We start from the raw sequence: 22565 nt of genomic DNA, 5'->3' as shown, positions 1-22565 counted from the left end.
CACAACAATGGGTAAAGTATCTTATTAGGATTGAACTTTAAATATATCATAGGATGTTGTGATTTCTAGCAGTGTATTGTATCGAGAAACAATTTTATGATTATGGACCTTTCTTGTTCATTTCTAGATGGCTATAACTTCTCCCCTTCTGCAGTCTCTGGGGACAGTTTTATTATTCAAAAAACCAGCAGTGAGTTATGGTCAAGACAAGCTCATTCAGCTTTAAAGTCCTTATAAGTCTCACAGAAACTCTATGAGGGAGCAGGACTTTGTGAAGTGTCATGTACTGAGAAACTCAAATTAATTGATTTCATATAAAATATGACACTTCCCGTAAACCTGCTAGCATTGTTACTTATATCTTAAACATTCTCTTTATAGTGGGGCTATGAGTACATTCTTGCTTTTTGTTTTAGTGTGAGGTAACATATGGAAACAGAGCTTAATATTTTTGACTCATTTTCCTAGTACCAGTTTCAGCTACTGAGTTGTCAGTAAGTGTCTGGACAATAAATGTTATGACTGGTGACCACTTCTCAAAGTTTTGGAATGATGACCACTGTTTCTCCTTATGCTCCATTCTAGAATTAACATTTTTGTCACCTATTTAGATATTACTCTGCTGCCTGTGAGTTCATCCATTCAGACTGCCCTTTGCAAATTGGTAAGTTCTTTATTACCAAGTCTTGTATATCTCTTGATCATAAAATGGATTCTCTGAGTCCTAAGTATTGTTCCAGATGTAAAATTCCAGAGGAAAATTTTTTTTATGTTACAAAAATGTCACAAGTACACCATTTCCTCACTAGGAGTCCAAGAAGATCTTGATAGTTGCAATGTCAGAGATGGTGTTAAACTGCCATGTGAAGAACACACATGGCAGAGAGAGAGAGAGAGAGAGAGAGAGAGAGCTTCAATGTTTCTTGATTCTCGGGAAAAAAATTTGTGAAGTACTTTGCTGTAAGTGACAAACCTGTACAATGAATTTACTCTTTCAGTAGAATAAATAAAATCATTGTGACATTTTATTTAAACTATTCATTGTATGTTCAAACTCCTACTGACTAGTAAATCCTTGCTTTGTTTTACAGCTGCTTTTATTGTGTATAGGATATCATCTGCCTTTGTTTGGAACTAGTTTCAGACCAAATTTTAAATCTGTTCCCATACTGGACAATGTTCCTCGTGTTCAAAGTATTTACCTCACACATTAAAATGGATAGTTCGTCTAATGGTTGGTTATTTCCATGGAGAGTAAACATTATTTCTGGAAATGGATAGTACTTGATAAAATTATGGAACCATAGATGTATAAATCAGGCCACATTTACTTTTAAAAAAACTTCGTTTTCAGCAGTTCTCTGTTATTCAGTATGAATCTGAGTTACTTTCTGATACTCTCGTATGAGAGCTATTCCATTTTAGTCACAAAAAAAGGAATTTCCTTTTTTGTTTGAGCAGATGAAATCAGTGTTAGCTGAAGTTGCCAGAAAATTTCCATTAAAGAAAAGATTCAGTTCATCTTTAAGATTCCTGTGAAAATAAACATCTCTTTCTCTTCCCTAACAAACAGAAGCTAAACGATGTCAAAGTTAGCGTAAGGAGGGCTATACATGAAGCGTTCAGTGAATTCAAAAGTAAAATTCTATGTACTGACTTGACAGAAAATCCTAGGAAGTTCTGGTCTTACGTTAAATAAGTAAGTGGCTCGAAACAGCATATCCAGACACTCTGGGATGATGATGATGGCATTGAAACAGAGGATGACACACGTAAATCTGAAATACTAAACACCTTTTTCCAAAGCTGTTTCACAGAGGAAGACCGCATTGCAGTTCCTTCTCTAAATCGTTGCACAAACGAAAAAATGGCTGACATCGAAATAAGTGTCCAAGGAATAGAAATGCAACTGAAATCACTACACAGAGGAAACTCCACTGGACCTGACAGGATACCAATTCGATTCTACACAGAGCACACAAAAGAACTTGCCCCCCTTCTAACAGCCGTGTACCGCATGTCTCTAGAGGAATAAAAGGTTCCAAGTGATTGGAAAAGTGCACAGGTAGACCCAGTCTTCAAGAAGGGTCATAGAGCAGATGCGCAAAACTGTATCTCTGATATCGATCTGTTGTAGAATTTTAGAACATGTGTTTTGCTCGCGTATCATGTCATTTCTGGAAACCCAGAATCTACTCTGTAGGAATCAACATGGATTCCAAAAACAGCGATTGTGTGTGACCTAACTCGCTTTATTTGTTCATGAGACTCAGAAAATATTAGATACAGGCTCCCAGGTAGATGCCATTTTCTTGACTTCCAGAAGGTGTTCGATACAGTTCTGCGCTGTCACCTGATAAACAAAGTAAGAGCCTACGGAATATCAGACCAGCTGTGTGGCTGGATTGAAGAGTTTTTAGCAAACAGAACACAGCATGTTGTTCTCAATGGAGAGACATCTACAGATGTTTAAGTAACCTCTGGCATGCCACAGGAGAGTGTTATGGGATCATTACTTTTCACAATATATATAAATGACCTAGTAGATAATGTCGGAAGTTCCATGCGGCTTTTCGTGGATGATGCTGTAGTATACAGAGGAGTTGAGCATTAGAAAATTGTAGCGAAATGCAGGAAGATCTGCAGTGTATAGGCACTTGGTGCAGGGAGTGGCAACTGACCCTTAACATAGACAAATGTAATGTATTACGAATACATAGAAAGAAGGATCCTTTATTGTATAATTATATGATAGCAGAACAAACACTGGTAGCTGTTACTTCTGTAAAATATCTGGGAGTATGCTTACAGAACGATTTGAAGTGGAATGATTATATAAAATTAATTGTTGGTAAGGTGGGTGCCAGGTTGAGATTCATTGGGAGAGTCCTTAGAAAATGTAGTCAACAAAGGGGGTGGCTTACAAAACACTCGTTTGACCTATACTTGAATATTGCTCATCAGTGTGGGATCCGTACCAGATCAGGTCGACAGAGCAGATAGAGAAGATCCAAAGGAGAGCAGAGCATTTTGTCACAGGGTTATTTGGTAAGCATGATAGCGTTACAGAGATGTTTAGCAAACTCAAGTGGCAGACTTTGCAAGAGAGGCGCCATGAATCGCGGTGTAGCTTGCTGTCCAGGTTTTGAGAGGGTGCGTTTCTGGATGAGGTATCGAATATATTGCTTCCCCCTACTTGTACCTCCCGAGGAGATCACGAATGTAAAATTAGAGAGATTTGAGTGTGCACAGAGGCTTTCTGTCAGTCGTTCTTCCCGCCAACCATACGCAACTGGAACAGGAAAGGGAGGTAATGACAGTGGCACGTAAAGTGCCGTCTGCCACATACCGCTGGGTGGCTTGTGGACTATAAATGTAGATGTAGATGTAGATGAACAATGTAACAACAAATGCAGTGTAAGTGTTCTCTCTTCTTTCTCCTATCATGATGGGAACAAAGGGCTTAGGGACCCAATGATGTCATTAGATATGGATCTTAAACCTATTTTTAGATGGGTAGGGAAGGAAAATCCCCATGTCCTTTTCAAAAGAACCATCCCAGCATCTGCCGTAACTGATTTAAGAAAACCATGGAAAACCTAAATCTGGAAGGCTGAATGGGAATTTGAACAGTAACATGAAAGGGAGACTAGTGCAGTCAAAATGTTCTTGGAATCCATTCAGTCCATGCAGTGTCGCATGATCATCATTTTCATATCCTGAAGTCAGCATGGAATTACAGAAGGGAGTAAAAGCTATGCCAAATTTTTGCCTCAAATTGAGAACAGATTCCAGATGTTTGATCATGCATACTTGGTATTCTTTTGCATGTTACTTTGTTATTGCACGAAAAGAATGTATACAAATGCATTTATGCTTTCAAGTGTAAACAGGTACTTACAGGATCACTTTTTGTGACAGTATGAGTTGCAGCAATGATTAGTTATTTCAATAAATTAGTGAGCCCAGTTTTTTTCAGATACAATCTTCTTAGCATTCCTTTTATGTACTGTTAAACATTTCATGGTTGCAGAAATCAGAATCAAGTTTCTGAAAGAGGCATACAAGTAATGATGATTATTGTTATAAGAATGTTTAAATTGGCCTGTAAAATTACAAGTAAATTTTCTAATAGGTTTAGGGAAAGCATTGTATGCTATATGAAACTAATTAATTCAAGCTTCTCTGTACATATCATTCTTTCAACAAGTATATTACCAGCAATAAAAAAATGTGACATACATTCTGAGACAAGCTCCAATAAATTCTAATCTTTATGAAATTTTCTACCACAGAGAAACTTCAGTGTCATTACATATGCATATATCACAACCCATTTTAGATTTTGACAGTACCACTGTACTCTGTTTTCATGTTTCAGGTGTTATGCAGCGGATTATTCTTTCATTTTCTGTGAGGCTAAATTTTAATATTATCTGTGATCGGTCAGTGGGAAGTGACACAATTCCAACAATTCATGGTCTGAGATCACTGAGCATGATCTGGGTTATTTTAGGACATACCTGTATTGTTGCTTTCAAATACTCAGGTAAGCAGTTTACATTTTTCATTTGACAAATAAAATATTTCATGATAGTAGAGTAGTACTTGAATAAGATTATCTGTCATATCTGCACCAAATGAAAAGAATGCAATCCTGTAAAACAAATCAGTTCTTTTCTGATAAAATGTGCACATGTTACATTCATTGCTGAAAAATGAAAATTTGTTTATCATCCTAGACCATCTCATTTTTAGTATAAAATTAGAATGTCATCATTGTCTACCATTATAACTAATTGAAAATGAATTCCTGAATAAAACAAACTAATAAAAAAGAAATAAACACAGTATAAAACCAAAATATATTTGCTCATAGAAGGATGGGGAAGTTGTGAATGCCAAGTCATGTATTAATATTCCTTCATTAAAAATTATCATGAATACCATCAGAAAAACTTGGTCAATAATCTTCCTTATTTATTATAATGTAGCCAAAGTAAAAGCTGAAAGGCAATGTCAAAGTACAGATACCGTCTTTCAGCATTAAAAGCACTTGTTTTGTGATAAACTCCTTTGTAAGGAGAATCTGTAGTGTTTGTAGTAGTTTCTTCATAAAACCTTAAGCAAAAACTCCATATGATCTGTTTTTCGTTTTGGTATGCCTTGTCAAGATAGCTTAGGTTGAAACAACTTTTCTGTACTGTGAACACTATTCAAGCAGCTTGTATGACTATTTGGATGCCAATTAACTACAAACGTTCACCTGAACTAATTTTTTTCTTTGGTTGCTCTCAAGTGAGAATCAACCAATTTTATGGATGGCACACCATTACAAACTGGCTTCATGCTGACTGGTTGCTGATATATTCAATTTTACCATTACATAACAATACTGCAAGCCACTTGCAACTTACTTGACTTTAAGGTAGTTGTCTGTACCAGTCCAGTCTCATTCAGAATACTGGCTGCTCGTAACAGCAGAAGGTACAACTGAAAGATGATGATTAGTGCAATTCTTCATAAGGTTAAAGGCTTCACACGGTCACTAAAAAATATGCATCACAGCAATGGACAACAGCAAAACTGGATGGGCAAAACAAGAAATGTCAAGATTTCATGTGTTCTTGAGTATTTGGTCATTAAATAAGAGCACTCAAGTAGCTCCAGAAAAATGTTAATGGTAGTCAGTCTTTGACTTTTTTTAGAACTCATCTCCTGTATGTTACAGTAGTGATTTCAATATGTAAAGTCCTCTTTTCAGTAAAATTACACAGGATGAGAAAATGTAAATGCTTAAAACTTGCTGAGCTTTTTTGTCTTAGAATATGATTGTTTATCTAACACTTAAGGAGACCAAGTTACAGATCACAATTACAGTGCCACTTACAGCTTAACTACTCAGTTTCAAGTTTTTGAAATGTACAAAAATATAATACACAGTCTTGGTAGATAAATTATTTCAGTGACATGTAATTTATATGTGATAATACTTATCCTCGTGGTTTCAGTAAGACAGCCATGTACCATTCAAAACAGATGTTTAAAAACAAAAATGGATATTTACTACACTGTGTATACCCTGTAACTCTGTAACTCAAGTTACTTCCACAAAGTGTTTTTTGTATGCTGTTTAATAGTTATGTACATCCCATAATTAAATACTTGTGCATCACTGTGTATTAATCCATCTTTCTTTACCCAAAAAGAAAGATTGCTTGCCATAATAAAATGTTTAAATATTGTGAAAATTGCTACTTCTTCAGTTACAAAGCACAAAACTGATGAAAATTATAACAGAAGGAAATATGTTATTCTGTGCACAATTCAGAAAAATGTCACAGTTAATCAAATTACAGGAAAAACACTTCAAACATTATTCCTATTTTCATTGCTCTTGATTACACATAAGTATCCATTCATTTCTCAAAACGACATATGATATTTTTGATAATGTGTAATTCTAATAAAAACATTATTTGATGTGACTATAGCTGGTCATAGGTACTTGAATGGCATAGTTTTCCATTTAAAGGTGCACATTTTTCATAGCCTTTTGGTTCAATCTGAACAAAAATATTGTTATCTCTGCTGAAGAGCTTAGTGTTCTACCAGTTGATAATTTTCATGAGTACAGATCCTTGAAAACCACACAGTACTTAACATACTCTTTCTTCTAAACTCTTAACCTAGTGTTGAATTCTTGCATCTGATGTGTGTGCAGCATTTGGTTATTTGATCATATCAGTCTTTCCCATTTTCATTCTGGTGGGATGCAGCCAGATAGATGGCATGATTTTCACACACTCTCCTTATGTTGTCAGTTTCTTAGTCAGTGCTGTCTTTAATAATTCTCCTCACATTTCAAATACCTATCATCATTCCGTACCAGATCAAATACATCCAACATGTTGGCTTTACCTTTGTGAATCATTAAATCCTTCTCCATCTCCTTCTGCATTTCACTCATATGACTGTGGAACAAGTTACCCTATAATCTGCACTTTGTCCAAATCCACTTTGCATTTGAGAGGAGATTAAAACTTAATCTTTTATCCTTGGTGTAGCTTCCCTCATGGCATATTCCAACAGTTTTCTTTCTGTCTAACAGGAAACCAGTATCTCTGTCACATTGTAAACTATATATATTTTTTGAATTCCTTTCTATTTTTTTCTTTTCATCCAATCTGCTAATCTTGTCCTATTATATCTTGCTCTTCATGTAACCATTCAACTTTTTCTCCTTTTTCCTCTGTGCTCTTGTCATACATTTCTGTTAGATATCACTACTCACATTTGACAGGAACCTAATTAGGAAATTGCTTAATGCTAATAAGACACATTTTGTAAATTCCACATGTTCATTACAATATGTATTGTCATTATTATTATCATTATTATTATTATATGTTGTTTACATACCATATAAATTGTAACATTTACTCACTGAGGAAGTCTCATTAGATGTAATAGAGATCCTGAAGGCCCTAATTTTACCAGGCGAAATAAATACATAAATAAATAAATGTATTTGCTTCTTTTATTAGATAACATGGCATATCGTGGAGTTGTGGAGAGAGAGGTATTCTTCCAAGGCATTAACAATGCAGCTTTCTCTGTTGATACATTTTTCTTCATAAGGTAAGGTTTTTTCCACTTAATCACAGCAATTAATATAAGAGAGTATTCTTCTACGATACGTATTGGCAGAAAAATTTCACTGGTAGATCATAATGGTTTGGTTACCTAATATCATGGGAAACCTCATCTGGTCTTCCAAAACAATGCAATTCAACATGTCATCATTTCAATTACTAGAGATGTGGCCTCTAGGAAAGTTCTTAGATAATCTACTTCAGCAGCGGTTACTGGAAGATGAAAGATCTCAGACTTGAAGAGATGTTTCTATTTCACTGTATAAATACTCATTTAAGTTTAAATCAGACGAATGTGATGCTCAAGCCAAGTATAAACAATCCTTCCCTTATGAAAGATGCATTTTTCTACTGGGATATCAGATTTTTAAGTTTCTTCAAATTGATTGAAAATTTAAATATGGAATCAATAATGGCTACCATCAACATCCCTTTGTAGTGATAAACAGTTCACGGATGGAAAAAGTACTTCATCACCTATACAGCCAACAACACACTACAGGTGCACAGTGCTTCCTTAGAAACCAATATATGATGCTGTATGTCATCTGTCCAATATACAAATCAGACCATTAGCTTCCAGCAGGCTTTTTCCTGACTCATACAATGAATTCACATTTGTACAGTTCTCTTACTGTCAAATTAGTATGGTGTCGGACCGATCTGGTTAGCCGTCTGTCATTCCAAAAGTATGCCTCCTATGTTTATTCATGGAAACCACAGGAGATACATAAATCACAACAGCGCAGATAAATAGAGAAATATTTGAGCTACAGACTGTCATTTTTCCACATAGTCACCACCATTCATTATGCCCTTTTGCCAATGATGAAACAGAGCCTGCACACTGTGCTTGTAAAAATCAGAAGCTGCTGAGGCTAAACACTTCCTCACAGTTTTGAGAAAAGCACATTAGTCTTGAAAATGTTCACCATGTAGTCCAGCTTTCATCTTGGTAAGAGATGAAAGTCTGAAGGCACTAAACTGGGACTGTACGGTGGATGTAGTAAGGCAGTCCAGCCAGATATTGCAATGAGTTGCGTGGTCACAAAACTTGTGTGGGGGCGGGCATTACCATGTTTCAGGTGAAAGTTGGTCTTCTTCTCTGGCCTTACACTGGAAATCTGGGCTTTCAGCTTAGTCAGTGTTGTCTTGTACCATGCTGTACTGACAGTTTCTCCAGGCTCCAGGACAACCAAAAGAACCACACCCTGGGTATCCCAGAAGACTGTGCACATCACTTTCCCTGCCGTTGGCTGTGTCTTGAATTTCTTCTTTGATGGGGAATTTGCATGTCACCATTCTGTGGTCTGTCTTTTGATTCCAGGTCATAGTGGTGGCATGATGTCTCAGCTCTGGTGACGATGCTATTCAGAAAATTGTCACCTTCAGCTTCATATTGGTCCAGCAGGCCTCAACAAATTTCCATTGAATGAGATTTTTGTTCTTCTGTAAGCATCTGTGGGACCCATTTTGCACAGACTTTTATATTACCAAGGTGTTCCAACATTTTTTCCATGGCATTACAGCTGACATTCATCTCTTCACACAGTTCTCTGGTCATTATCCAGCGACCAGCATGGATGAGTTTGTGAAGACACTCTTGACTATGAGAGATGACAGCTCTGCAGGTTCAAACAGGCCATGGCTTCTCATGCACACCCTTTTCACCATCTCAAATATGTTTTAACCATCGCCTCACATTGCTCATGTCTATTGTATCATCTCCATACAGCTTTGGCAAGCAGTGATGAATTTCAATCAGTGCAATTTCTTCAGCAGTGAGAAATTCAGTAACACATTGCTGTTTAATACACATGCCCATATCAGACTCCATTTTGGAACACTCTTCTGCTGGCACCATCTACCGCAGAGCAACAGAACCACTTGCAAATGAAAGAGGAAGCATTAGCACTACATCAACAACATTTGGTGTGGACATCCAAAGTCACCACAAAATTACTTTCGGAATGACCCTCATACATTTTTGTAATTAGGTGTAAGTAAAACACAACCAGTAGACTGAACACAACTTTATTCCATGGAAGCATTAACATCCTGAACACAGTATTTAAATAACGTTCAGCAGGAACCAATTATGTACACAAGGAGCTTAGCAATACACATACACATACAGACACACACACACACACACACACACACACACACACTCAAGTCTGAGGCACCATCTGTAGATGACACAGCACTGCCACACATAAGGTCGTTTGGAACTATGCGCATGCATTGCTGCATTCCTCTTCTCTTAGGGAGCTCACAGATTCTTGAGATGCCCATGTTGTCCTCCTCATCTGCTGGGCTCTGGCTAAGGGAGTGTGGTGGAATGGGAATATATAGTCTTAAGTGATTTGTGCATGGTCACATTCTGCTCACACCTCCCCATGTCAAACAATACAGCAACACCGGTGATGCCAGGGCTGTTTCTGTGTTGACCTTGGGCATCGGCTCTGATGACAGTGCTCATGGGGGTGATGATACTGGTATCAGGAATGGGTGACAGAATCCGTGATAATGGTGTTAGAAGCAATAGAGGAACTGCTGGTTCGGCAGCTGAGTACAGATGACCCCACCCATGCGGGAGTCGGGAACTGGCAGCAGCAAGTGATGTAACACCCATTGTGGACAGGCTCGAAGGCAGTGTTGTGATATCAGAGGGTGCCCAGCCATCCATATGAAGACAAAGTTGATCATGGTGCCTTGAGCAGAGGCTGTCCTATGTTTGGAACTAGCAGAGACATCACTCCTGGCATCTGGTGATGACAGCTGCAATCCATTTAGGGTGATGTCCAAAACTGCAAGCCCAGGCAGCCACACCCAGTCAGAAGAGGCACAGCAGCTGCACAGGTTGATGTCAAGGTGGAGGACAAAGGAGGTGGAGCAGTGATCTCAGCTGATGGCCATGGAGTAGCTCTTCTCACCGAACAGCATGAAACATTATGAGAAGAGAAACTGATTTAAGGCAACATCGGATGGAGAGTTAGTAACACACTTTTATGTATTAGTTTGAATGTTTGCACTATGCGTTCCACCTCACTGCTATATTGTGGATGGAACAGTGGGGAAAGGATGTGCTGGATACCATGGCAAATTCAAAGTGTTGCAAACCCTTTCAATGAAAACTGTGGACCATTATCAGACACTAATATCATGATCAAGCCTTTGAGTGAAAAAAAAATGGACAAAGCTCTATGGTGGCAGTTGTGGGTACGGAAACACAATGAATGACATATGTAAAATGAGAATAGGCATCAATGACCAACAGCCAATAAGTATTGAGACAGGGGCCAACAAAATCCACATGTATACCATCCCATGCAAGTGAAATCATTGGCCAAGGAGACAATGATGCTCAGGGAGCTGCTTGGTGCATCACATACTGTGGACAGGAGGTAACCAGGCAGGTAATGTCATTGTCCAAGCTGGGCAAAACATGTGTTGAGGGGCCAACACTTTTGTGCACGAGACACCCCAGTGATCTGCATGTAATAAACAGAGAACATCCAAATGAAGCACTGAGGGGATCACTACCTGAGGGGCTGCATGATCTTTATCTAAAATCAGGTCACCATCCACAACAGAGAACCAATGTCAAAAATGTAATAATTATGGAGGGGTCAGACACATGAGAAGGTTGTGAATCTGGCCAACCATGTTGTATGAATGTTACGGCCTTCTGCAAGATGGTATCTGAAGCTACAGCCTTCACAATCCATGTGCTAGTTACAGGAAAACCATCAACCATCTTCTGTGTGCTGATACAATGTGGAAACAAAGCAATTTCTACTGATCAAATCCTGCGTCCAAATGAGCTGGCGGGTGGGACAAGCATTGGCATTTATGTGTTGATTTGTAGGGCAGAAATGAATCTTATAGGAATAATGCAGAAGGATAAGATCTCAATATTAAATGTGATGTGCTGCTTTATCTGTTAATGATGCAGAAGGATTGAATAAGGATCAGTGATTAGGTGGAACTTGGTACCATAGAAAAAAACATGGACTTTTTTTCACAGCATATACAATGGCCAAAGCTTCTTTCTCTATCTGAGAGTACCTAGTTTGAGCAGGAGTCAGTGTCTTTCAGGCATAAGCAATAGCCTGCTCGAAGTCATGATTTCTATGAACCAGTACCGCCCCCAATTCATACTGTGAAGCATCTGTCGAAAGGCCAAGAGGAGGCCTGCTTAGTACGTCAGTAAGCAGGGCACAGGATACAACATGGTCTTAAGGGCGGAAAACATGGTTTCACAAGTCAGCAACTACCAAAACTTGGTCCATTTCACAGCAGTTCATATAACAGCTGCCCGACTGTCACTGCCCCACACAAAAATTTATGGTAGTAGGTGACTTTGCCTAGAAAAACCTGAAATTCTTTGATTGACATAGCATGTGGATGCGACACAATAGCATAAACATGTTGATACAAGGGTTTGAGACCCTCATGAAAAACTTCAAACCCAAGACAAATGATAGAAGGCTGAAACAATTGGTATTTTTCTAAATTACTTTTCAACCCAGCTGCTTCGAGGACGGAAAAAAGAATACAGAGATTTTGCAAATGTTCTGCAGTGGAGGCACCGGAAACTAAAATGTCATCCAAATAGTTTGCATAACCTGGCATGGACACTATTGCTGGCAACTCCAAAAGGTAGTTGCAAGTATTGGTACAGTCCAAAAGTGGTATTGACAAAATACATATGATGAGACTGTCTCTACAGGGTGTTGTAAATAGGCATCTGACAAGTCAATTTTTGAGAAATATTGACCACCTGACAACTTAGCAAAGATTTCGTCCAGACGTGATATCGGGTGTGTATCCACTATATTCTGCATTCACAGGAACTTTAAAATTGCCACATAGCCATAACTGGCCCAACAGTTTCTTTACTATTACTAAGGGGGTGGACCACTCACTTGATACAATAGGCTGACCATCACCAGATTCTGTGAGGTGATCTAATTCATCTTTGACTTGTTCACTGACTGCCACTTTAATGAGACAGACTCAGACAAAACGAGGGCATGAAGTAGGTTTCATGGTAATATACACTTGAAAATTATTGGCACACCTCAATCGAGGAGAGAACAAAGACGAAAACTCAGAATGTACTGCATCTACCTGTATATACAGCACTTGTTCAGACACTAAATTCAATTCATCTGAAATGGTAAAACCAAACAACTTAAAAGCATCTAATCCAAAAAGATTCTCCATACATGTGTTTTCTCCAAGATGAAGTGAGAGTGACCAGACTGCTGACTTATGGGTCACTGTGGCAGAGAATGGGCTGAGAATAGGAATACTCTGTTTATCGTAATTTACTAACTTTGTGATACAGGGAGAAGTGGAGGGAAGCCCAAGTCCATATAAGTTTGTGAGTTTAACAAGGTTACCATAACTGCTGTATCCATTTGCATGTGCAGAACTTTACGAAAAACCATAACATTGATGAAAAGCTTGTTTGACGTAACAGAAACAGCCAGTACAATGTTTATGTCCATATACACATCAGGATTATTGTGCTGAATTTTTGCAAGTATGACAGGTAGCCCAGCATTTTGGGGAGCCTAGGTGCTCATGGTTAACGAAACAATATGGGCAGGACAAGAGCATGGAATGCATACATTGCTGTTTACTGGCCTGTTTACTTTTCTGGTGTTGCTGCTGCTGGGAGTGAGGCCAGCCACCTAGACATGGTGACTGTATTCAGACCACAACATTCATGTACTCCCCCTGTGAACTATCTGAAGCCTGGAGTGAAGGAGAGGGTTGGATTGCCGATACCTCACACCATGACTCAATTTCGTTACCTGCAGTTCTCGACATCTCGAACAACTGTGCAATAGCTAAAACCTCAGAGAGGGATGGATTTTCACACTGGAGGGCATACTCTCACACCTCATGATCTGGAGTTAAATGAATGAAAGCATCTCTGACCCTCTTATCAGCATATGGCTCATTATGCACATTGAACACAAAATTCCAATGGTGAATTAACTCATGGAGTTCAGCCACCCATGCTCAATAGGATTGATGTTGTTGCTTCTTACAGTGGTAAAACTCAACCTAGGATGCAGTAACATGGGTACTCTTACCATAGTATTTTGAAAGAAGTTCACACATTTGGTCAAACAGTAAAGAAGACAGATCTTGCAAAGCAGCAAGTTGACACAGGACTTGATACATTCAAGGCAGTATCCATGAAAGCAATAAGGCATGACATAAAATAGTATCATTAATCCCAAAAGCTTGAAAGTGTTTTTGCAGAAATTTCTCGAATGTGTCCCATTCCTCAGTGGACTCATTGTACATAGGAAAGGGTGCTGGATAAACCATGGAACCCAAACAGGGCAAAATAGCAGGTGACACAGACTGAGGAGCATGCCAACTAGACAAAACAGAAGCCAATGATTGAAGTACCTGAGTTTGATTGTCCAGCACCTGTGAGTGGTGGGTGCAATGCTGTGGTGAATGAGTCTTGCTGTTCAACCAGCTGATGTAAAATGTCCTTTGTAACACCATCAGCCATCGTGAGAATAAATGGAGGACCAGCCAGAGTAAAAATTTGCTCAGAGAACAGGACCACTCTCATCTCCATTCATATTGTAATTAGGTATAAGTACAACATGACCAGTTGACTGAACACAACTGTACTCCACAGATGCATTAATCACTTGAACTCAGTAATTAAGTAACATTCAGCAGGAACCAATTATGTACACAAAGAGCTGTAGCAATACACATAGAAAACTGAGGGTGAGTGTAGTTTGGCTAGCCTTAAATAGACTGGGGCCTGTGGCAGGCTGTGTCAGTGATCTGTCACACAAAATTCAGAAATTTTTCTTTGGGATAGAAGGAAGGAGTCGTCAAGAAGATATGATTTTAGTGTGTGTCTAAATTTATCTTAATTATTTATTACACTCTTCACATCATTTGGTGGTTAAAGATTTGTAAGTCTGAATATATCAGTCCTGTTGATACCACAGTAAAAGTTAAGTGATAGATAGTGCAAATTTGTCACTGTAGTCTTACATTGTGAATATTATGTCGTTTTCTATGATACATTCTTGTCAACAAACTTCCAAAAGAAACAAATGTACTGAAAAGCTATAGTCAGTTTACCTGTGGGTAAGGAGTTTCTATAGTAGACATTCATTCACTCATTCATTAGTACATCATGTTCCAAAAATTCCTTTATGAAGATCCTTTGAGGCTCAGACAAATTATACATCAATTGGTAGAAGCTGTTACTGCAGGCCTACTTCCCTAAAGGATACTATAATCAGTTACAACTAATGCTAATCTACTCACATCAATAATTCTGAGTATTAGTCCTAGATTTTTTTTATACATACACAATAGGCAGCTATCCTAAGAGTTTTTGGGCATTTTTCCTCAGTGCTTGTACAGCTACATACAATTTTGTTTCTGTAATATGTAGACAGAATCAGCTGAAAGAATTACTGCTCATCACATGTTTTGTGCAGTCCCCTACCTGAACAGAAAACTTTGACATGTTTCTTGGAAAAACAAAATAATTTTTAAAGTGGAGCAGTTTCAGACTTGTGTAATGTGATACTTTATTGACAATATGTGTTGATAGGTACAGCAAAACATGACAAAAAACAGTGTACCAGCAGCAAATGAGTACTACTGCTGCATGGCAGCAGCACACTAAGGTTACAATATGGACCAAGAGGAAAAGGGCAGAGTTGTACAAGGAAGACATGGCCAACAAATATTTTACAGATCTTTCAATATTCATTGTTGCTAATGGTTGCATTCAAGACTGATCAACACTACACCTTGTAGCCACAGTACCGATACAGCCTACTACAGTGTAGTGTACAAGAGATTTTCACAGAATGGCCTGGTGTTATAACTTACATCCCTCAGAAGATAGTATATACCAAAGTTTACTGTTATTTGGGCTTAAAAGAATATATTAAGTAGGGTAAGAAATACTCTTGGCTTAATTACAAGAGGGGAGAGTGTTCTACTTGGAAGATAGTAAATGTAGGAATAGGTTATGCTTGCTGGTCAATCTAGAGATTGATTTTAGAATCACATGAAGCAACACATACTAGAAACTGCCATGTGTAATTTCCAGTATTTTCTCTTGTTTTTGTTATTGTGAGACATGAGGCTGTGTTTCTGCACCATTTTTAAATATTGCAAGTTCCATAGATTTAACTGCTATGCAATAACTAAAGCTGTTTGGGGGATATTGCTACTTCTTCAATTACAGAGTTTTATGGTGAGTAAAATTCTGTATATTTGTAATAGTGGTTACATAACATGTGGACAGTTACACCAAACTTCACCGATCATACACCATCTTTTACCTTGAAACAGAAATAAGTCTTATACAATGGAATGCATGATATTTGCAAATGAACTGAGTTTTAAATGTTTTAACAGTTTTCCCTATCTTAAAAATGGGAATTTGTTTTAGTTTCCAGTAGCATCCATTTCAGAATGGTTTTAACTTGTAACTAGTTTTTGATAATACTTGTTATTAATCTGATTTCACTTACTGATTATCAGTGTTTAATAGAGTATTACTATGTAACACATAGACTGTTAAATGCAATGTTGCCAACAATTTTTGAATTCTAACACTTTTTAAATTTGCAGCTACTATTAGTAGACTGGCAATGGCAAGGAAAGCATTTCTGAAGAAGAGAAATTTTTTAACATCAATTATAGATTTAAGTGTCAGGAAGTCATTTCTGAAAGTATTTGTATGGAGTGTAGCCATGTATGGAAGTGAAACATGGATGATAAATAGTTTGGACAAGAAGAGAGTGGAAGCTTTTGAAATGTGGTGCTACAGAAGAATGCTGAAGATTAGATGGGTAGTTCGCATAACTAATAAGGACGTATTGAATAGGATTGGGGAGAAGAGAAGTTTGTGGCACAACTTGACTAGAAGAAGGGATCGGTTGGTAGGACATGTTCTGAGGCATCAAGGGATCACCAATTTAGTATTGGAGGGCAGCGTGGAGGGTAAAAATCATAGAGGGAGACCAAGAGATGAATACACTAAGCAGATTCAAAAGGACGTAGGTTGCAGTAGGTACTGGGAGATGAAGAAGCTTGCACAGGATAGAGTAGTATTGAGAGCTGCATCAAACCAGTCTCAGGACTGAAGACCACAACAACAACAAACATTAGTTCCTAGGTACATCACCATGTTGTACCTTGGAACCCTTTTTCACTTTTGGAAAAATTTTACTTTTACAGAGTAAGTTCAGGAAAAGTCTGTAGCAATCATAAAGTGAATGCTACCATTTTGAAATGGAATTAAAAAATATTTGAACTTCTGTTACAGGTCTGAAAAGTGTTCCAAGGTATAACACTCTCCCCTGCTTACTGAGTGGCCAGTCAATATCTACATCTACATCTACATCCGTACTCCGCAAGCCACCTGACGGTGTGTGGCGGAGGGTACCCTGAGTACCTCTATCGGTTCTCCCTTCTATTCCAGTCTCGTATTGTACGTGGAAAGAAGGATTGTCGGTATGCTTCTGTGTGGGCTCTAATCTCTCTGATTTTATCCTCATGGTCTCTTCGCGAGATATACGTAGGAGGGAGCAATATACTGCTTGACTCTTCGGTGAAGGTATGTTCTCGAAACTTCAACAAAAGCCCGTACCGAGCTACTGAGCGTCTCTCCTGCAGAGTCTTCCACTGGAGTTTATCTATCATCTCCGTAACGCTTTCGCAATTACTAAATGATCCTGTAACGAAGCGCGCTGCTCTCCGTTGGATCTTCTCTATCTCTTCTATCAACCCTACCTGGTGCGGATCCCACACTGCTGAGCAGTATTCAAGCATTGGGCGAACAAGCGTACTGTAACCTACTTCCTTTGTTGTCGGATTGCATTTCCTTAGGATTCTTCCAATGAATCTCAGTCTGGCATCTGCTTTACCGACGATCAACTTTATATGATCATTCCGTTTTAAATCACTCCTAATGCGTACTCCCAGATAATTTATGGAATTAACTGCTTCCAGTTGCTGACCTGCTATTTTGTAGCTAAATGATAAGGGACCTATCTTTCTATGTATTCGCATCACATTACACTTCGCTACATTGAGATTCAATTGCCATTCCGTGCACCATGCGTCAATTCGCTGCAGATCCTCCTGCATTTCAGTACAATTTTCCATTGTTGCAACCTCTCGATACACCACAGCATCATCTGCAAAAAGCCTCAGTGAACTTCCGATGTCATCCACCAGGTCATTTATGTATATTGTGAATAGCAACGGTCCTATGACACTCCCCTGCGGCACACCTGAAATCACTCTTACTTCGGAAGACTTCTCTCCATTGAGAATGACGTGCTGTGTTCTGTTATCTAGGAACTCCTCAATCCAATCACACAATTGATCTGATAGTCCGTATGCTCTTACTTTGTTCATTAAACGACTATGGGGAACTGTGTCAAACGCCTTGCGGAAGTCAAGAAACACGGCATCTACCTGTGAACCCGTGTCTAAGGCCCTCTGAGTCTCGTGGACGAATAGCGCGAGCTGGGTTTCACACGATCGTCTTTTTCGAAACCCATGCTGATTCCTACAGAGTAGATTTCTAGTCTCCAGAAAAGACATTATACTCGAACATAATACGTGTTCCAAAATTCTACAACTGATCGACGTTAGAGATATAGGTCTATAGTTCTGCACATCTGTTCGACGTCCCTTCTTGAGAACGGGGATGACCTGTGCCCTTTTCCAATCCTTTGGAACGCTTCGCTCTTCTAGAGACCTACGGTACACCGCTGCAAGAAGGGGGGCAAGTTCCTTCGCATACTCTGTGTAAAATCGAACTGGTATCCCATCAGGACCAGCGGCCTTTCCTCTTTTGAGCGATTTTAATTGTTTCTCTATCCCTCTGTCGTCTACTTCGATATCTACCATTTTGTCAACTGTGCGACAATCTGGAGAAGGAAGCACAGTGCAGTCTTCCTCTGTGAAACAGCTTTGGAAGAAGACATTTAGTAATTCGGCCTTTAGTCTGTCATCCTCTGTTTCAGTACCATTTTGGTCACAGAGTGTCTGGACATTTTGTTTTGATCCACCTACCGCTTTGACATAGGACCAAAATTTCTTAGGATTTTCTGCCAAGTCAGTACATAGAACGTTACTTTCGAATTCATTGAAAGCCTCTCGCATAGCCCTCCTCACACTACATTTCGCTTCGCGTAATTTTTGTTTGTCTGCAAGGCTTTGGCTATGTTTATGTTTGCTGTGAAGTTCCCTTTGCTTCCGCAGCAGTTTTCTAACTCGGTTGTTGTACCACGGTGGCTCTTTTCCATCTCTTACGATCTTGCTTGGCACATACTCATCTAACGCATATTGTACCATGGTTTTGAACTTTGTCCACTGATCCTCAACACTATCTGCACTTGAGACAAAACTTTTGTGTTGAGCCGTCAGGTACTCTGTAATCTGCTTTTTGTCACTTTTGCTAAACAGAAAAATCTTCCTACCTTTTTTAATATTTCTATTTACGGCTGAAATCATCGACGCAGTAACTGCTTTATGATCGCTGATTCCCTGTTCTGCATTAACTGATTCAAATAGTTCGGGTCTGTTTGTCACCAGAAGGTCTAATATATTATCGCCACGAGTCGGTTTTCTGTTTAACTGCTCAAGGTAGTTTTCAGATAAAGCACTTAGAAATATTTCACTGGATTCTTTGTCCCTGCCACCCGTTATGAACGTTTGAGTCTCCCAGTCTATATCCGGCAAATTAAAATCTCCACCCAGAACTATAACATGGTGGGGAAATCTACTCGAAATATTTTCCAAATTATTCTTCAGGTGCTGAGCCACAACAGCTGCTGAGCCCGGGGGCCTATAGAGACATCCAATTACCATGTCTGAGCCTGCTTTAACCGTGACCTTCACCCAAATCATTTCACAATTCGAATCTCCGTCAATTTCCTTCGATACTATTGCACTTCTTATCGCTATAAACACGCCTCCCCCTTCACTGTCCAGCCTATCTCTGCGGTATACATTCCAATCAGAGTTTAGGATTTCATTACTGTTTACGTCTGGTTTCAGCCAACTTTCTGTTCCTAGTACTATATGGGCGTTGTGACCGTTTATTAATGAGAGCAGTTCTGGGACCTTTCCATAGACGCTTCTGCAGTTTACTATTAGCACATTAATATTGTTATTCCTTGTTGCATTTTGCCTACTCCTGCCTTGCCGCGTCTCAGGAGGCGTCTTGTCGGGCCTAGGGAGGGAATTCTCTAACCTAAAAAAACCCCATGTGCACTCCACACGTACTCCGCTACCCTCGTAGCCGCTTCCGGCGTGTAGTGCACGCCTGACCTATTCAGGGGGACCCTACATTTCTCCACCCGATAGCGGTACTTTTACAATGCAATTTCTGACAAACTAAACAGTTAACAAATTACATAGATGTTATCAAAATAACTTTTTGTAAATAATTTATATGCTAGAATCAACCAAGAACTTATTTTCATACATTTTTTTCTGGTGGAAGACAGTTTCTCATTTTATTGCTGGATGTTTTTCTGTGGGTACACCACCCATTAACAATACACATAATATCATAAATAATCTTAAATTCTGGTCTAATTAAAGTACACAACAAATACTAAGTCACAAAAATGGCATAAATGGAAACAGCCATTAATTTCGGCATCATCTTTCTCTATGTGCTTGACTTAGTTCCTTACCTTAAGTATTCAAAGAATGACACTTTCCATTCTAGATTGTATGCTAGCTGCTGTATGCTGTAGGTGATAATGTCATAGTGTTCAGTGGCTGAGAAATAAAGAAAGTGAATTTGAAATTCTTGCCAGTGAAACCAACATACTGTCAGCCATGCACTTGTTGTTCATCAATGAGCACAGGATAAAGGAATCTGATTTTACATTAGTTCATCTGTATTCCAGGCAACATTTTAAAACTAGAGGAACTTGCGTACACCTAGAAAATGATGTTAGAGGTAACCCCCTTCTTACCTGTGAAAGATATGATATAGACAAAGATATATAGTTAGTGGGGACAATGCATACAGACTTAAATACATATATAATATCAGCATACAGAATGATTCCCATAAATGTTTAAAAACTTCCAAAGTGCCCTAGATGATGCTGAGATGAGTAATCTAATATGAGACACATGGGGCTACAAGTGTCAGGAAACACTCCCAAAGTGGATGGCTAATGGTGAACATGTGACATCACCAGAAGGTGTATCTTGCCACATGTGCAGTGGTTTGTCTTGTTGATCCTGCTCTCACCAGTAAGGGGCAATGCTACACATTGCTTACTTGAATTCAAGCAAATGCTGCAACTTTTGAACAATTTATTTAGTGGTAACAATGCAATTCAGGAGCTTATACTCATTGGCCTAAGGAATACTGGAGGCTTTTGTTGCATTGTACTTTGCGAGAAACCAATGCAGACTGTCTGACCAATAAATAAAATAATAAATCTTATCTCAATGTAAACTCATAATAGTCTAACACAATGAAGAAAATATTGCCTGCCAGACACAGGACTCGAACTCTTAGTCCCATGTACTAAAGTTTTGCATGAAGGCCCAGAGCAACACCTGAGTGAATATTTGGTTGGCGTTGGTGGGATGATTAGGTGTGACAAACTAATAGGCTCAACCATTGCACTTGTGGTGAAGCATGTCATCTGGTGACATCACATATTCAACATATGTCATCCACTTTTGGTGTATTTCCCAACATTTGCAGCCCCATGTGTCTTATTTTAAATAACTTGTCCCAACATCATCTGTGTAGCTTTGGAGGTTTTTAAACATTAATAAGACTCACCCTGTGTAGACCACTTTACTAGCTGCCATGACTCCTTGTCTTCCTCGTTAAGTAATTATGCCAGAATAGCTGTAGAAGTGTAATTATATGTGGTGCTTTCATTGTTGATTTTTCTTGTAGGATCTGACAAAGTTGCAGCTGGTCAATTTAATGATCTCTTTTAACATACATACAAAAATTATGATGCCAACTATGGTAATTAGCTGTTTTGATCATGCATCAACTGATCTTAGCTGTAATGTAGAAATAATATTTGTGAATTTCTCAGATCACAGCGCACTCTCTACCCATGCTAGTTCACATCAGCTACTGCTAGGAGAAAAACTAATTACAAGATGTAGGAACTATAGCAACACCAATATAAATAATTTTACTTTTCACGTACAAAATGAGTGGCAACATTTGTTTGCTTTGCCTTCATGGCAAAAACTTTTAAAATAGATTTCAAAATTTTGGCTTTCATTTTTCTATAGACTGTTAGGCTATTCTGAGTCATGGGCCATCAACATATGTGTCGATACAAATTTTTTACTACTGATAGTTTTAAAATTGCCAAAATTGATTAAGGTTTTGAGAGGTATTGTGATAAAATTTTACAGCAGAGGCACTGAAGGGCTTATGCATTGCACTGCAGGCAGCCAAATGAGTTTTTGTAACTGTTTGACTATATGTGACTTATGATATGCTTTTTAGTAATATTGCATCAGGTACTGTTTCTTAAGAAAGTTCCTGATATAATCATTGATTCCAATCTCCTGGTAAACAACCTCAGAGGAAAAAGAACTACTGATTGCTAGTAATACAACAAGGACATGTGAAAATAGTTACTATGAACTACAAATCACAGACTAAAGAAAAAGACTGACTGACTGAAAAGATATATAGCTATAACATGAGCTGATATATTTTTGAAGACAAATATAGAATAGACTCTTCATTACATTTAATACAATGGAGCTAAAAGTACATCAAAAATGCTTTGATGTAATAAAGTTACATACCAATCTCACAAGTACAAGGTGACAAAATAATTGAAGCACTGTGAAAAA

General features: G+C 38.5%; 1 protein-coding gene across 1 annotated transcript in view; it reads left to right on the top strand.

Annotated features, from left to right (window-relative positions):
• The window catches only part of LOC126299096 (O-acyltransferase like protein-like), a 248339-nt gene that overhangs the window by 164355 nt on the left and 61419 nt on the right, over window positions 1–22565 (top strand). The window contains exons 6-7 of the mRNA XM_049990770.1: window positions 4382–4549; window positions 7548–7641. Of these exons, the coding sequence (XP_049846727.1) occupies window positions 4382–4549; window positions 7548–7641 (262 nt within the window). The remainder of the gene's footprint in view (window positions 1–4381; window positions 4550–7547; window positions 7642–22565) is intronic.

Source organism: Schistocerca gregaria, chromosome X (genome assembly GCF_023897955.1).
Source record: "Schistocerca gregaria isolate iqSchGreg1 chromosome X, iqSchGreg1.2, whole genome shotgun sequence".
Lineage (NCBI taxonomy): Eukaryota > Metazoa > Arthropoda > Insecta > Orthoptera > Acrididae > Schistocerca > Schistocerca gregaria.
This window is presented reverse-complemented; position numbering and strand designations above follow the sequence as displayed.